General features: G+C 36.2%; 1 protein-coding gene across 1 annotated transcript in view; it reads left to right on the top strand.

Moving 5' to 3' along the window:
* DOK6 (docking protein 6) overlaps positions 1-17,625 on the top strand; it is a 241,383-nt gene that overhangs the window by 141,537 nt on the left and 82,221 nt on the right. Inside the window, exons 4-5 of the mRNA XM_038130235.1 lie at positions 3,556-3,675; positions 13,329-13,518. Coding sequence (XP_037986163.1) covers positions 3,556-3,675; positions 13,329-13,518 — 310 coding nt within the window. The remainder of the gene's footprint in view (positions 1-3,555; positions 3,676-13,328; positions 13,519-17,625) is intronic.

Genomic DNA, 17,625 nt, shown 5'->3' with positions numbered 1-17,625 from the left:
TAAAAACTCTGAATTTGCCACCAATAAATCTAATCTACATGCATTAAAGAGGACAATTTTGCTGACACTTTTTTATTACTTGTTTCCACTGTAATATTTCATCTGTTTTAGAATATGCATGTAATCAAAATAAAGGAGTAACTGAGATATCTCTGTTTTCTGATGTGGTACCTGGCATTCTTAAAGATTGCTGCCATGACACATTTATGCACTGTAAATTATAATAAATAATTTTTTGTGTCATAAATAATATTTAATTTGTTACCCAGAAACACAAGACATTCTGTAGACATTTTACAAAAGAATGGCGGGTTGCTTAATTGATGCTCATGGTGAAAGGAGAATCAAGGGTTTGGTTTTAAAAAGTAACTCACCTGCTTCTAAAAAAAAAAAAAGGTTTCACATGTCCATCAAGGAAAAGGTAGAAGGCAATTCCCTGCAAGTAAGCAATAGCTCTCAGAATGCATTAGGCAGGACTAACTCATGTACTGCCTTCATACCCTTGACCTTCCAGACGCATTTGTAGATAACGTTGATTCTTCTGACAGCAGACACAAATCCTCACAGTTCTGTGGGCAGATATTTCAGTTCTGCATTGAAACTGTATTTCCCATAGCATTAAGTCAATCATTTCTGTAAGACAGAAATTTTGAGTTATACAGCAGTACAATGCATGCTATAGCCTATACTTTGCAAAATATAACCATGATCTTATAATGCTCATACCAAGATAAATTTTGTCTGTATGGCAGTTGGAGAATGGTCTAATCTGGGCCTAATCATCAGTGTCTGGCATCAATAAGGCAGCAGCTTGAAATAAACTCCCAGTTGAACACTCTGGAAGGGGGTTTCTGGATCCAAACTTTCAAGACATAAAGGTTCCTGTAAAAGAGATAAGTAAGTAGATTGTGGAGACAAAACAAGGACACAGAAGAAACAGCTTCCTAGGGCACTTTGTTTATTTGTTTCCAAAAAAACATCTACTGGAAATTTGGTGTGAGAATACAAACAAGCTGAATTTGTAGCTTTTACATGAGTCCTCTTTTGAATATATATTGATGTTAAACTGGATTTCTGGGGTTACTAGTGTGTTTCACTTTCTTCTCAGATATTTGCAATATTAGAAAGGTTAGGTAAGTGTTTGTTCACCATCATCTCATGCTACATTTTCAGTACAAGCCCCTTCAGTCTGGGTGCAAGCACAATGAAAAAAAAGTAATAAAATGCAGATTTTGTAAAATACATAAAATGTTATATCCTGGCCACATTCCAGGAAAAATTGCTGGCTTTATATAGATCTATGCATTCTGTCAGCATATATATTGTTCTTTGACACAGTTTAGGCAGAAAAGAAGAAAAAAAAAAACAACCCATGGGAGCACTTGCTGAGATTTGCACTGTCACCTTTGTGCTACCAGCTTTGCCCATTGATTGCCCTGCCTTTGTCTATAACTGGAAGCCGATGTTGGGTAATTCAATGGCACCTCAACTCTCTTCCCTGTGTGCTGGTGCCCTGCTTCCTTGCCCCATCCACATGCTGCCAGAATAGGGCAGCGTGGCTTGGGGTCCAGTTCTATCATCTTATCTCCCTGGTATGAAACCCTCTTCATGGGAAAGTGGGATTTATAAGGCGTCGCTTTGGTTCAGATGACCTCACAAGTATCCAAGGAAATGGCAAACACTGAAAGAGGGGAAGGGAAAATATACGAGAAATCTGTTCATGTATAAGTGGAATAATTTTGGAAGTATGTGTTTGAACAAACTCATCTTCCTTCTTTTAAAAGCTGTACAAATTTACTGCTGTCTAGAGATAGGCCTATCCTTTCCTTACTTCTGTCAGGGAGGATGCATCCATAGCAGTGTTGAAAAAACAATGTCCTGTTACCTCAGTGTTTTCTTTTCACCTCTGAAGCTAAACGTTATCTGTATGTTACTGACATAATGTTCTGTCTCTTACCACTAGAAAGTGAGGATGTTATGAGAAGACCAACTTTGGGAATCTGTGTCCTGAGACAAAGACTGCAAAAAAGCAGGAAGGGTTAAGGGACACCACTTTCCTCACAACACTCTGAAGAATCACCCCCAAAATCTTGTGACAACAACCATATTTGGTTCTCAAAAATTCCAAAGCAGGCTCCTATATTTCAGCTGTTTATCTGGGAACTTAGTCTGCTGATAGCCAGAATAACTCAGGAACGATATGGATCTGTTCCTGGATTATTCAAGGTGCTGAACAAAAGAAGGTCTCCAAAGGTTCTTGGAGACCTGGAACTGTGTGCCTGTCTCCCTTTCTTGTCCAACAAATGTTTGTATGAGATCTGTGTCTAACCAGGCAAGGATTTGAGTACTGGTCTAATTAGGCTTAGAGGAGTTTTTCTCAGATAAAAAATTTCACTAATTCCAATGATTCATCATCACTAAATGCTTTGATGCTTGCATGCAGTATTTTTTTCTCTCCCAGTTTCAGCAGTACGTTGGAGAGATGGTCACAAAATTACTTTCCCAATGTCCCCAGAAAAAGGACTGAAAAAACTGGCAGTTTAATGCAAACATTTCTAGATTACTGGAACCCCCTCGCTGTCAAAGATAATCAGATAGAGACTGACTGTGACCACGGATGCTCAGTGAGTGCATGGAGCTGAGCCTGCTCTCCAGGAACTTTCCCTTAGGTGAAGTCTTTCCTGCAAATAAAAGACAGTCATGGTAGTTGCACAAGTTTTCTTGGTTGTAGTTTCACACTCTGTTAGCTCCAACTTGAGATGATGGGTATTTGACCAATGCCAGGGATTTCATGATGTTAAATTTGGGAAGTGGACAGGATGAAGCTGAAGTTGAATGGGAGGATGTTGTGTTGTGTGTGGGAATTACACCTTGTGGAATCCAGATTTTGGTGGACTGGCAGATACAAAGCTCTCATATTGCGTCAATGGGAAAGTCAACTCAGAAAGGACTGGGAGGTTTTGAATCTTATGAATGTTTCAACTAATGCCCAAGTTGCCCTGAGACCAAAAGAAGGTGAACAGAACTGAAGAAATTAATTATTCAGAATACCTTGGCAGGCAGTCTTTCACTACAGCAGAGAGAGAAGTTTGGCATTTGAAGAGCGTTAACTGTTTTTCCTTTGCTCTTAGAAAAGTGCTCTAACACCTTTAGAAAAAGAAATTACCTTAAGCGTTCAGACTTGCCTAAAAAGCAGTGAAGAATATTTCAGCTACTATATATGAAGTTTTTCTAAATTGCGTTTTTTCTTTCAAGAAGGCCCACTAGAAATATACTGCCTTGAAAATTCACTATTCCTCTGCTTTGTTAGCTCCACCTCCTATCCTCAAATTTGAGGATGGAAGATGCAGTCCTATAGTGTAACCCTTTTTAAAAGTTCATAAATTGAGACAAAGAAATTATTGTGGGACTTTATGCTAATAACTCATGTTTCAACACAAACATTTTGTAATAAACCTTGTCAGTAAGAAAGTATTGATTTAACGTCACACCTTTTTTTCTTTTTTTCTTTTTTTTTAAATATCAACATGAATGGATTTCTTTTTGTTTCCTCAGAACTAGAGGCAGAGGAGTGGTGCAAGCATCTTTGCATGGAATGTCTAGGGGCCAGGCTCAATGATATAAGTCTTGGGGAACCAGATTTGCTTGCTGCTGGAGTCCAGAGAGAACAAAATGGTAAGTAATTGTTGATTTACTCCTAGATCCGTTCTTACGTGATATCCCATTTCAACTTTGCTTGTGCCTGTTGTTGTGAGGACTTTTGCTAGTAGCTAGAAGCACATCATTACTAAATAAACATTTGGATATGCTTTTGAAGCTCAAGCCTATTTTTTTTTTTTTTTTTACAAATAAAGATTATTAAATTCCATGACAAATAATACATATAGAGTGACTTTGTGTCTTCATTGTGTTCAGACTTCCCTGTCATGGGAAATGATGGCCACGATCCTTCTGTTTCTGGAAATGATGGCTTCTGTGCAGAGGAATAAAGCAGCAGCTGTTGTTTTGCAGACTTTTAAGGACAGCGATGAACATACCAACAGCAATTTGGACTACAAAACACATATTCGCTTTAAACTCCTACCTGTCTTGAATATTGAAGTCAGGATCATCTAAATGCTGTCAAATATGGGTGAAAAGGGCAGTGACAGATGTTAGTCAGCACTAAGCCTGAGTTGTAAGTCTTCATCTAAAGGCTATTTGGATTAGACACATGCACAGGAAGAATGCTAGTGGATGGAATAGGCAATAACAAAAGAAAATCTGTGATTACCCTGTCATTTAATTCCTATTAATGAACACGAGGGCAACACAAAATGTGCTCATTTAGTCCTCCCTAAATTACAGCTCTCAATGATTATTACTGTCTTGGTGCTTTTATAAGATCCAATAGCTTTCAACAAAGTAATAACACATACTGCCTCAATGGTCATAAAATATCAAGCCAGCTATCATTATAAACAAAATTACGTAATTAAATTATAGAATGTATGGCACTATATTTATTATATTATTTCTCTGAACCTAATAGCACACAGCATGAAATATACAGAAATCTTTAAGGAATTCTGTTTAAAAAGCAGACATGTTGAAATGGGATTTAAAAGAAGTTCAAATGTTCATAAAGTTGTTTACCTGCTATGAGACACAGAATTCAATTTGTAGTCTAAAACTACTTAACAAAGGGAGAGCTACTAATGTTGTAGGAAAGTGATAATGATCAGACAGCACTCAAAGCACCCCATCTGCTATATGTTCATAGGCTATAGGTATAAAACTCATCTGCATGCTACTGAAGAGAGAACTGTGTGAACAGGTGGAGGTCTTTCACAAATGTGAAAGGAAATAAACCTCGTCAAAAAGCCTGGGATGTGAACAGAAAAGTAGTTTGAAATTCATCAAGCTCTTTCTGCAGTGAATTCATGTCATTCATCTCCAGCAGCTTTTGGACATAGATAGCAAATATTACATTTTGTCATGTTCCTGAAAGAGATCCAGTTAGATACACATGACCTCCAGGAGGCATATATTAGTTCTGTTATATGAACTAGTCTTGATTCAATTGCCTTACTCTAGAAATTAATTGCAGTGTTACCAACCAGCATATATGAACATAATTAGCATCTTTATTGTTCTAAGTAAACAAATGAAAGGAAACAAAGAGGCAAAACATGTATTTGTTGTACAAATCACATGAATAATAATGCATAGAGGGTATCATTAGCTGTATTCTTTTAAAACAAGTGACTGAATACATATAATCCAATATTTGACGAGCATGCTCTGCTAAATCATTAGTTACAGTATCTGAAACAAGTAATTCTGATACCTATCCTCATCTTTCCCTCATCCCCCTGATGCACAACTTTGCATTTTAATAAGCATGTTTGAAATTCAAAGTTGTCTTGTTCGGAGGCAAAACAAATTCTGTTGTGAATATCTTTTAATCAACTTGGAAGGAGGAAAAAGTCAGAGATTCTTACTATAGATATGAAATTAGACATTTTGGTAGCTTATCTGTGCTGTAAGAACCTGCAGTTGCACTCAAATTCCTGTAGCAGATTTCTTCAGTTGAGTGGAACCATGCCTTCAGTTAACACTGGTTATCTTATCCTGCAAACCTGGCAGTGTCATTCCCCACATGACAGTGTTACTGAGAAGGTGACTAGTTCCAGGGTGGAATCATTTGGTGATTTGGGTGGCATCATTTCAGATTTTTAGTTTATTTTCTTGCACTTTTTCCCCATACACAGCCTGTACACACATGTTATCAAAAATGGTAGTTCAAAAGATACCTCAAAAACTTTTGAAAGACTACTGAGCTTCTGCTTATAAATATTCTTGTTGAGCTTTTGTTGACCTGAAAGGTCAAAGTTAATTTTACAATTGAAAATTCATGGACAGTGGATATGTGTATGAGGCATCCAAAATCTTGCTCTTTGTGAAAATGGCAGCTGTTTCACTCTCTGGATAATTTTTATTTTTTTGTGTTACATAAAAACTGAGTACCAGTGTAGTACCTTTGAATGTCATTCCTTCAAAACATTGCGAGTGTGTCAATGTCATGGAATTCCTCTCGAGTTAGTCCATTTATTAATGCTTACTTGAAACAGAGATGTGGGAATACAGTTTGTAAAACATGTAACAGAGTCTCACAGCCTCAGCATCTAGTTTTATGCAAGTTCTGTTGCCTGACCCATATAAAGGCTTTCTTTCAGGTCAAAAAGATGTCCCTAACTGTTTGAGCAAGACCACAGATTGTAATAAATATTATACTGTTAATGGGTTTTAAATTTTGGATATTTTTTTCACTTGTAAAGTCTAAAAGACATTGAATAATGGAGTAATACTGTTCAGATCTCTACGATATACCAGGTGCTAATACATTAATCCCAAAAGAACAGGTGTATTAAGCATTAATTGCATCCTATTCCACTGAGGTTTTTTCAAATAGTCACTTTTCACTAAAGATTTTCTGAAATGTGTAAAATTTGGTAAAGATACCTCTTTGGACTAGAAAAACTAACCTAATAAGGTGGGTTTTTTTTCATGAACTGACCTTTTCCAAGAGATAATATTTTTAATATGCAGTCTTCTTTATGTGTTCAACTACTTGCCCCTTCTTGTTCTTAAAGGACATTTTAATGATGTAATGGTATTCACCAAACATATCAGATAAATAAATTGGCTGTCTCTCAAAAAAACCCCTAACTTTCTGATGTGTAGATTTGTAGTTTCTTTGAGCAGCAAAACCACTACCCTCAGTTTGAAACATTTGAAATAATTTTTCGTAATTGCTATTGTATATGCCCTGGGGCCACTAAAATTGCTTCATGCTACTTGTATTTTTATACACAAAAAATTAAATTTCAGAAAATATTTGGTAAAGAAAATATGCATGGATTCTCTCATTTTTTAATACATCTTTTTGTTATTTCTGAGCCTGTTTATCCCCCCAGTCTCGCTCTTGTGGTCCTTCTGAGATGAGCTTTAGATTTGAGTAGGGAAGACACCTGGTTCTGTGTGGCAAGAATGCAACAACATGGTTTGCAAAAAAATTTGCTCCAAAGGCTGGCAAAACTGTTGTTTGGTGTGCAAAGGCCGTAGAATCACAAGGCAGTTCTGTCACATGACAATAGAAATCTAATGTACCTGAAAGAGACGTTCTTTTATAGCTCTTTTTTATAGGGGCATCAGTAAGTGCCAGTGGGATCTGTTTCAGCATAGTTGAGCTGTTTTTGAGCCTCCAGCACTGAGCAGTTCTGCAGTGGTGACAGCAAACTGTAGAGCTGCTCTGCTTATAGCAGGGGATTCTGCTGCTGTGTATTGTAGGAAGGATAGAGAAGACATCTAAGCTACCCTTGTGCAAAGCACATCAGTAACAGAAAGCTTCTCACTGGATTTCAGCTACATTATTGCTTTCCAGAAGTATTACAAGTCTTGCTGTGTAAACTCTGCTGCAGAAAATGACTATTAGGTCGTTTTCTTTTGAAATTTAAGGCTCACAACTAATGGCTGCTTAGCTTGGAATGATGCACAAATTCCAATTAAATTGAGATGTGAAATGAAGCTTCTGTTGCTCTCCAACCATTTTACCTTCTCTCTCCTGCAAATCTAAGTGATTTGTTGGTGTACTTCAGGCCTATAGCAGCAACCTTTTTTCTGTTTAAATTTCTTTTCACACTGAACATGGTCTCCAGCATTTATGAATTTCCCTTTAGATTATTTGCTAAAGAATTAAAATACAGTATGAAAGCAAAAGCAGTAGAGGCCTCACTTCAGAATCCTATTCAGGTAATTTATTTAGTATAATGGTAGTGAAGCTTTATATGCAATCATAAGACAAGTAATAATACACACTTATAACTCCATGAAAGAAAATCTGGACTAAGTTGGATCTGATTACACTGTTGACAAGTCTTCTAAGCAATATGCTGTGATTCTTTCATGCACATTTCATAATCCTTAGGTTTCTCAAGCTGCTGCTACATGAAGAAGTTGTGAATGTAGAGTGTTGACTTCATTTGGAAGAACTGGAATCTTCCTTTCCAGCTCTCAATGCATTTGGAAGCATTTGCAATACACCTCAAAACATAATGACAAAAACAAATTTTGAGGTTATTTTTAATTTTTATCTTCCCAGTGATGTCATATCTAGAATTTCTCCATTCTCACAATGGATATTGTGTCCAATTTTCATTCTTTATAAAAGGAAGCAATTTGAAAGGTATCATCCAAATGGACAATATACAATAACAGACTATATTTAATGTGAAAAAGAAATCAGAATATGCAAAATAGTATAGGTTAAAAAAGCATTATGTGTAGACTATTAATCAATTCACTTTTTAGGAGCAGGTGCATCTGTTTGGTGAAGATTCTATTTCTATCAGTTTTAAATACTAAATAATAGCACTAAAATAATTGAATAGTCATGCTAAACAATTTTCTATTAAATGTTTCTTGTACTAAACCATTTTCTATTAAACTTTACTTGTAAACTTGATGTGAAACTTGAAGAAAATGGGCAAATGTTAAAATGCAAATTTTTAAACTGAAGAAAAAGCCAGATCCATCCTTTGCTGCTATATCTTACTTCTAACTCAGTCCTGTGATATCAATATGAGGCATTTAAATTATGTGTTTTGAGGCTTTATTTTAAAAAAAAAATTACTCCATGATAAACATAATTTTTATTTTCAAAGTCTGGAAAAGTTTGAAAGATAATTGATTTTTTGCTTTTCCTCCCTGTCTAATATTTAAATTAGTATTTCATAAAATTACTTTCTTTGTCAGGTTTTTGTTCTTTCATTGGTTTTACCTTCCTTTTTTATTTAAAAACCTTCCACAGGAGCAGCAGTCTTGCTTCCTGGATTTTAATTGCAAGAAACTCATTAATTCTTGTTAGTAAAAATGTAGCTTTTCATAGTGAACAACGTCCTTGAATCCTCAGAAGAGGATTATGAGGCATTTCTTTGTGCTACATATTGAGATTACAAGCGACAGCCAAAGCATAGAGACTTTGTAATTACATTCGCAGAGCTGACTTGTTTTAGGGCATTTTCTAGGGTCTGTAGAATACCTGTAATTTATTACATAAAAGCACTTTGTATGGTTTTTTATTCATCTTCTGTTATCCTTAATCCATTTTTATACAATAGATTTGTTTGTTGGGGGTTTTTTAAATAAATTAAACACAGACAATTTTATTCAGAAAAGTAAGGTGTTTACAGTTTTAATGTTAATCCAGTGAGACTTCAGATTCTTCTCTACCTTACTACTTACTACTGAAACAATTTGAAGTATTTACCTACCTTTATATTTTTATTGAGATGCTTACATTTTTAATGAATGCGAAGAAGAAAATTTATAAGCAAAGGAAAAAAAATTCTTCTGAAATCCTGGTTCCTCACTACATACAGCAGAAAGGAAAAATTCTAATAGCCCTGAGATATGAATAAACACAAAATGCTGCACCTTCCAGACTTTAAGCTCTCTTTCCACCTGAACATTAGCCACAGTTGGTCAGCAGCAGAAGTCTCACAGGTGAAGGAGTTTCTTTCACATATAAATTGAATATTTGCTTTCAAATCCTCTGCTTATTTATATAAGTGCCACCAACCTGACTGTCACCTTCTAGAAGTAATTTTTTACCCATCATTAAAGCTGAAATGAAACCAAGCATCTGGATTGCAATATTGCAATGTCATCTGGTTGGTTTTCCAGCTGGGATGATTTAACCAAAGGAATCCAGTGATAAAATGGCAGCATCAGGATCACTGGGCTCCCATCATTTTGCTCCCCCAGTACAGCTGGAGGGCCAATAGCATTTTGGAGTTGCTGCCAAGTCTCTGTCTCAGTCAATATGCTCATTTTCATAAAGACTCTTATGCTCCTATGCCCTGGAAAGCATTATTAAATGTCGTATTCTTGCCAAAGCCCAAATGCTAAACACCTTTACATGCACTATGTGTATGATGAAGCATTGCTCTGCTTATTCAAGGAGATGGGAAAGAACAGTCACATTGAGTGAAATAATAAGTGTAGCAATATATCAGCATTTTTTTTCTCATCCTGGCTCCCCTGGTCCCTGAACTTTGCTCTCACCTGTTTAGAGTAGAATGATAGGAATAGGAATCCTGAGTGCTGAGGAATTGTGCTTCTTTAGTCCCAGTCTTACCTTGTCCAACAACATCACATCTACTTGTTTGTTTCTTCCGTCTCCCTACTTTCTGGGTCTCTTATTAGCTTCTATTTGCTTAGTTTTACTAGCCAATGGACTGTTATTATCTCATCCTACTCTTATGCAGAAGGTATCTGAACCAAAGAGAAGCAAAATAACCTATTTAATGTCATTCAGAAGATTTGGTGTCAGAATTCAGCTGGGATTCCCAAATCTGGCCTATGATGAGAGTTTATTTTTGCCAGGATAAGTGTAAGGGCAAAACATGCTACTAAAGATGGAATGACTCTATTACCATCAACTAGATACCTGCTCAAATATTTTCTGAAATGGAAAAATTTGACCCTGCCTGTTAATTAATAAAAGCATTTAATGTATCTACACATTTCCATGTCCTCAGCTGCCTGTTATTCAAAAGTATAGGTTTTGTTCCAAAAGCAAATCTATCCATTCTCAATCTTCTCCAGCACATATGTTTGTGTGCTTGTTTTCCTTGCCAATTTGATTCAGTTCCAAGGGTGCTACGTTTTGCCCTGCAGCTGATGTTCACTTTAATCAGACATACTTCCTTTAATCCCTGACATCTCACCTTAGACACTGACCTCCCATGCAAAGTCAGCAAATGTCTCCTGACAGTTTGAGGATACCATATGTCCTGAATGCCCTTCATGCAATAATATCCTCAAACACATCAGAGAAGTTGAGCATTTCATGACTAACCTGGTAACATCTAAAGCAAGCTGAAGTACTTTGTGACTTCCACACAGCAGTTTAATGTTAACTTCAAAAAATAATTGTACCTTTTCATTTTCTCTGCTGTCTGAGGCATTCTGTCGGTGAAGATGGGGAAAGAGAAAGATTTTCGCTCTCACATAGTAACCCCATCCCCCATAGACACACTGTGTTATTTTGTGTCATGCAAGAGAGAAAGAGCTGACAGGCCAGTTACTGCATCTTTCTTTCAAATAGAGGAGGGAAGTGGCAACAACTGACAGCACAGCAGTGCAAAGCTGGAGTCCAAGACATGATAAAAGTACACCTGCACAGCTGCGAGGAAGTTCTGCATGATGATCCCTATGACATATGGATACTGAAAGGGTGTATATACATACATGCACATATATATACATATATATATAATTGCAGTGCAAAGTGAAAGTCATCTTGTTCGCCACCATTCCCTTCCCAATGCTGTCTTTGACCCACTACTCCCAAGTGTGAGTCCTTCCATTTAGTTTTGTGAGTCCTTCCATTCAGTTGAGTAGGCATTACATTACACCCCTGCCCCATCTCTGCACTCCTCTGAGCATTGGGGGAAATTTTCCTCAGGGATCTCAGCAGCCTCTGCTAATCTACTTGTGCTGTGTGTCACAAGACTTTCACAAAATGTCAGGGGTTTCACACATGGGATCCTAGTCATAAAATTAAACTTTTAGGGCTAAAACCCATTAGTGTGACTAATGAGAACTTGGGCCTGGGAGAAGAGGTTGTGACTAAACGAATAATTTGGGGAGCCATTAATAGGACAAAATTAAATTGATGAAACAGAACAACATTGGGGATGACAAGTTTACTTACAGCTATGCAGCAATTTTTATTGCTCAGCCAGCAGTTCCTTGCTTTTTCTAATTCCTCGAATTTTTGCCACTTTATTCACACACACACAAACACACACACTCATAACATATTTTATATCAACTCACTTCCAATATTTTAACTGTTTTGTCAAAAACATATATATATATATATATATAAAATGTTTAAAAATTAGAGGCATAATGCCTATGATACTGAATTTCAAACAGAACGGGAAGCTAATTTTGAGTGTTGCAGTGAATTTCTCTCACTTGAATTTAAATTCCTTCTTAATTTTGAGGACACTGTGAGAAAATTCAGTTCCAATGGTAGATTAAAAATATTCCACACCAAAGCCCTTTTACTTTATCAAGTAATTAGAGGCAATTTTCCTATCAGTTGTCCTCTAAAGAACATTTTCCTAATATTGTGTTTGAATAAGCATTGCTCATGCTCATACTTTGAATTGTTCTTACCTTTTTTTTGTCAACACCTTCAGTCAGTAGAATTGACATTTTGCCTTTTTACTCATTTCAAAGATGAAAAAAAACTGTGACAGGAAAGTTGTGAATGTACTGCACTCTCCCAGATGATGCTATTAAGCTCTAATATTGCAATGCATGTAGAGTCAAAATATAGCCTGGCACTTCTAACTGTACAACCAGAAATTTAACTGAGTTTTTCATTCTTTGTAGAAGCAACTCATAGAAACATTAGTTATTCTTCAAAGAAAATTGCATTTTTATTTCAATTTCTCTTTCTAATAATGTTTACTTCCTTATGAGTTAATGGTGTTTTACATCACCTTGGTTTTTTCCTTTTTTTTTTCCTTTTTTAATGATTTTTTTTTTTGCATTGCTTATTAAATACCATGCAATTCAGGCACTTCAGAAAATTATTAATGCCCTTGACCTCCTACTGCAATAAGTGCACTTTGCAAGCAAAGTGCAGCTGATAGTGATTGATGTCATGACCATAATAATATATCATGTTGAATCAGATGTTTCAAGAAAACAACAGATGATTAAAATTATTATTAATTTTGAAAATACGAATTACTTTGGCAAATAAACAGAAACTGAATGCAAGGAATGTAATTATTTACAAGCTTCAACAAGTAAACTTCAAGGGCAGCTTTTCTAAGAGGCAATGGCTGCACATACATATTTTGCCAGGATACCTTTAGTTCTGTTCTTTGAGAGAGGAGCCTCTGCCAGAGTTATCATTGTGAATTTTGATTTGTAGAGTCATGGACCTTAGTGTGAGGGTAAAAAAGGACTTCAGTAAAGTTATTGGGAACATATGTCCAAGAGCTATGCAGATCATCTGTGAAAGATGTTTCAGACTACTGCATCATTTATAAGGGAAACAAAATTAACATGATTCTCCTCTTACTCCTCTCCTATGCACTAGCAGGACTGCTTGAGTATCAGTGGATCCTGTCTTCTGTTAAAGTCAGAAGTCTGGCTTTGATTTCTGGATCATCAGAACTAAAGACTTTATTTCACTGTTTTTTTTCCCAGTATAAAATCTTACTTTAACCTGAGATGTCTTTGTGTTTTTTTCCCAGAACGATTCAATGTATACCTTATGCCTACACCAAATTTAGATATCTATGGGGAATGTACAATGCAGATCACACATGAAAACATCTATCTCTGGGACATCCACAATGCCAAGGTCAAGCTGGTCATGTGGCCTCTGAGCTCTTTAAGGAGATATGGACGTGACTCAACGTGGTTTACATTTGAGTCTGGAAGGTAAGAGCTATGGAGATGCAAAAAAATGAATAAATGAACAGTGGGTTTTTTTAATAAGCAGTCTGATAAGTTAGATATGCCTCCCCTTATAAAGCAAGATAGAATACATGGCCTCTCCATAGACTTCCCTTTGCTGAATATTACTTTTCAATATATCCAGGCCAGTGTTTGAAATAAACGTTAATATGTCTCATATTAAAAATGAGCTTAAGCTCCCTCTGACTTTTATTTAACTGTGATTGAAATGTCATTCTTAAGGTTTATGAGTCTCACTGAGCTTAAACACTAGTGTGGTATGATTTGAGTACTTTTGATGTAGAAGAAATTAATTCTGGATCATGGAGATGGCTCATCACACAAGTATGAATGGAATAACTTCCATTACAGTGGATATTACTCTTTTTGGATGTTCCTGATGACTGATTGCCACCCTAGAGTATAATTGCAAGCAGGAATGCAGAGAACATTGTGAACCCATAAAAAGGCTAGCTCTTTTTCCTGCCTGCAGTTTTAATCCTCATTGCCATTTCTATCTTCAGATCAGTTTTAAATTTCCACATAGCTCTGTTTTGTCCTCTTTAATGCTTTCAACTTGTATTTTATGGTTCTAGACTATTTATTTTTTTATTGTTTGGTTTGGGTTTTTTTATGGGTCATCATACACCTTTATGAGGAGCCTGAATTTTCAGAAACTATCTGTGAAATTACAGGTATTTCTACACTCTTGGGTTAGACATGCTGTCTTGGTAAAAAAAATCTTGATATGCTTTTGATGTTTGCTTATTCAATACTATTAACAAATATTCACAAAAGTACAGTTTGTGATCAGAAACAAAACCATGGATCACATGGATCCTGCTGTCTAGGGGGATAATGGCCAAAATTCCTCTGCCATTTCTATAGCTGAGAGTTACAATTTTACCAGTAATTTGTATATCCAGAATGCTGTCACAAGACTATTTTGATTCTCTGTTAGTTTTCTGTGATGAGTTCACATGAAGACATCACTGGAGTTTTTTATTTAATATTTTTTTAAATAGCAAAAGCTGACCCATGTTTCAACTTGATTTCAATGATTAAGCTGAGGGGCTTATTCAAATATACAATTTTTGCATGAATTAGCATTTCAAGCCTCCTACAGTATTTTAATTCCATTTCAAGCCTCCTACAGTATTATAATTCCATGCTAGTATCTGAATATCATCTGCTCCTACAGTCCATGAAGCACATGACCTGATGAAAAGTGGATTGTTTTCCTATGTTTTATTATTATGAGATGGCTCTGCCTTTATCTGTCATGCTTTATTGTCTTTGATCTGATTCCTCTTTTTTTGCTTGCTTGGGAGTACTTTATCTATCTGATTTGAAAATGCATAGAGGTAAAAATAATACGGCTAGAGAAAAGTTGGTATCTTCAATAACATCTGAAGGCTATATAGGGCAATAATAGCACTCATTTTAAATCTGTTGTTGATTTGCTTGGGGTTTACTTTATTTTTTAATCAACAAATTATCTTTCTCATCTTTCTGAACGTGATTTTCTTTGTCCCCTGATCTGCTAGTACCTTAATACAATAAATTCCTGATGCATGTTGTTTTATCAGAAGTGAAGCACTCATCCATGTTTTATGAGAATGTTATGCAGTAAAAGTGCTGTTGCTTTAATTTTTCCCTAAGGCTTAAATATTAAATGTAGGCAATTGCTTTAAAGGAAATATTTCTGAATAGGTTATTATGTTTTAGTGTGTTTTAGCAGATATCCAGTATATGTGTATGAGGTTTGCATGAACATTAGAAGCTCAGTTTTATGTATTTATTTTTCATCCTGAGTTTTGGTATTACTTTGTTTGAGAAAATAAATCCCTTCAATAACATAAATGGGCATATTCACAAAGAGATACTATGTTAAATGAATTGATCAGAATTAAGCTTTTTGAGAAATTTATCTTTTAATAAATATATTGCTTTTCATTTAAATGGAATATGAACTTGGATGTATAAAACTGAACTGCTCACTTGTCTAATGAAATGCAATGACTACACAATTTGAAGAATGTCTAAAATATGGGAGGAATTAACTGAGATTATTTTAATCTGCCAGATTTTTCTGTTTAGTTTTGCACTGAATTGGGGTAAATATGTGTCTTTGCACTATCTATGAAGTTAGACTTGTCTTTTTTTTTTATTTATTGAACCAATGAAAGTAAGTATTCCTTGCTCAGACATTTCCTTAATCTTCCTTTTTGTCTATCCAAACCCTGCTGAGATATGGGGAAAGAACTGTTTTGTGTGGCTTTGTTCAATGCTGGATGGAGAGATTCTCATTACCTAAAGTACCTGATTAGGGCTAATCCCATGAAATCTCTTCACCTATCAGAAAACAGTCATTCACAACTCCATTAGGCACTACAATAGCTTTGTGTGGATTAATGCTGTTTATCTAACACAGTAAATGGATCAGAGCACATGAGGTAAGAGCATAGCATTTATGTTTTTAACATCTAGGCTCTCCAACTAACCAGTCTTCTTCCGGTTCTGGGAGTTGTGCTGGTTTTGGAAGGGTTAATTTTCTTCACAGCAGCTGGTGTGGGGCTGACTTTGGGATGTATGCTGAGCACAGGTTAGTAACTCAGAGATGTTTCAGTTATTGTTGAGCAGAGCTTACACAGAGTTAAGGACTTTTCTGCTCCTCACCCCACCCCACCAGCGAGGACACTGGGGATGCACAAGGAGTTGGGAGGGGACACAGCCAGGACAGCTGACCGCAACTGACCCAAGGGACAATCCTATACTGTATGGCATCGTGCTGAACCTACAAAGCAGGGGGAAGGAGAAGGAATGGGGGGGGACATTTGGAGTGATGGCATCTGTCTTCCCAAGTCATTATGGGTGGTTGAGAGACGTCTTCCTGTGAATGGTTGAACTCCTGTCTGCCCATGGGAAGTGGTGAATTAATTCCTCGTGACATTTTGCATGTACACAAGACTTTTACTTTACCTATCCCACTGTCTTTCCTCTTCTGATTGTCTTCCCTGTCCCAGCAGGGGAATGAGAAAATGGTTGTGTGATACTTTGTTGACAGCTGGGATTAAACCACAACAACAGTTTTAATGTTTAATCATCAATGATTCACAGGATTTCCTTAGCTTATGGATGTATATAATGTGTTCAGACACCTCATTCTCATTATTTTGGATATTGGATACATTGGAGGCACTGTGGAGTTGACCTGCATGGGTGCACTTACTTCTCTTCAAACTTTTGGAAGTGCTGCTCCATGGTACATGGGCTAAATTAGTCTTTGACTGTCTCTGATGTTAAGCCTCTGAAATGGGAGGTGTGTCCTTACAGAGCTGCCCACCCTAACTGTCCAGATGAAGTTGCTCTTAATTTGCAGGGTATTAAGTACATGCAATTTAAGAAATGTAGTAAAACAGCTACAGGTGAAACATTTCATAGTTCTTATCAGGTGTGAAGACATCATTTTCAGTCTCTTGTCCAAATTACAGGATTCATTTTGCTAATGTTGTAAACCAAAAACCACCTTATTAAAAAACAAACAACAAACAAACAAACCAACCAAAAAAAACCTTACTATAGTAAAGGCCATAAACAATGTTTAAATTCCTCTCTCTGGTAACTACAAAAGGCAGTTGTCCAAGCTTTCCTTTTAGCAAAACAAGCTGTCTGAGGCATCTTTTTAGGACCTTAAGAGGAGACTCCCAAGAATTCAGAATTGAGACACAGAGAAAATTAAGCACATATGGACTCCTCGTTCATTTTGAAATGTTTTTTCTTTCACTTTACTGTAATTTTGTCTTTTACATTATTTTCTATGTATGGAAGCTGTCTGGTCAAGTGTATTAATTGGCCAGAAGTATAAAAAAAAGAAAAAGCTAAAGTTAAATTAAACATGGTGAGAAAATGAGGGGATAGGCCGTGGAAGCTCCAGCCAAAATTTGTCAAATTTTGTGAGTTTCCAGCAGAGACTTTGAGGCAGAAGGTTTTTCTTGGATTTTTGAGAACAGAAGGAGCTCCAAATCTATTACATACTCCTTTTTCTGAAATACATTTTCTTTTACTTTGTAGACAAGATGTTGAAATTTA

This window comes from Motacilla alba, chromosome 2, assembly GCF_015832195.1.
Source record: "Motacilla alba alba isolate MOTALB_02 chromosome 2, Motacilla_alba_V1.0_pri, whole genome shotgun sequence".
Classification (NCBI taxonomy): Eukaryota; Metazoa; Chordata; class Aves; order Passeriformes; family Motacillidae; genus Motacilla; species Motacilla alba.
This window is presented reverse-complemented; position numbering and strand designations above follow the sequence as displayed.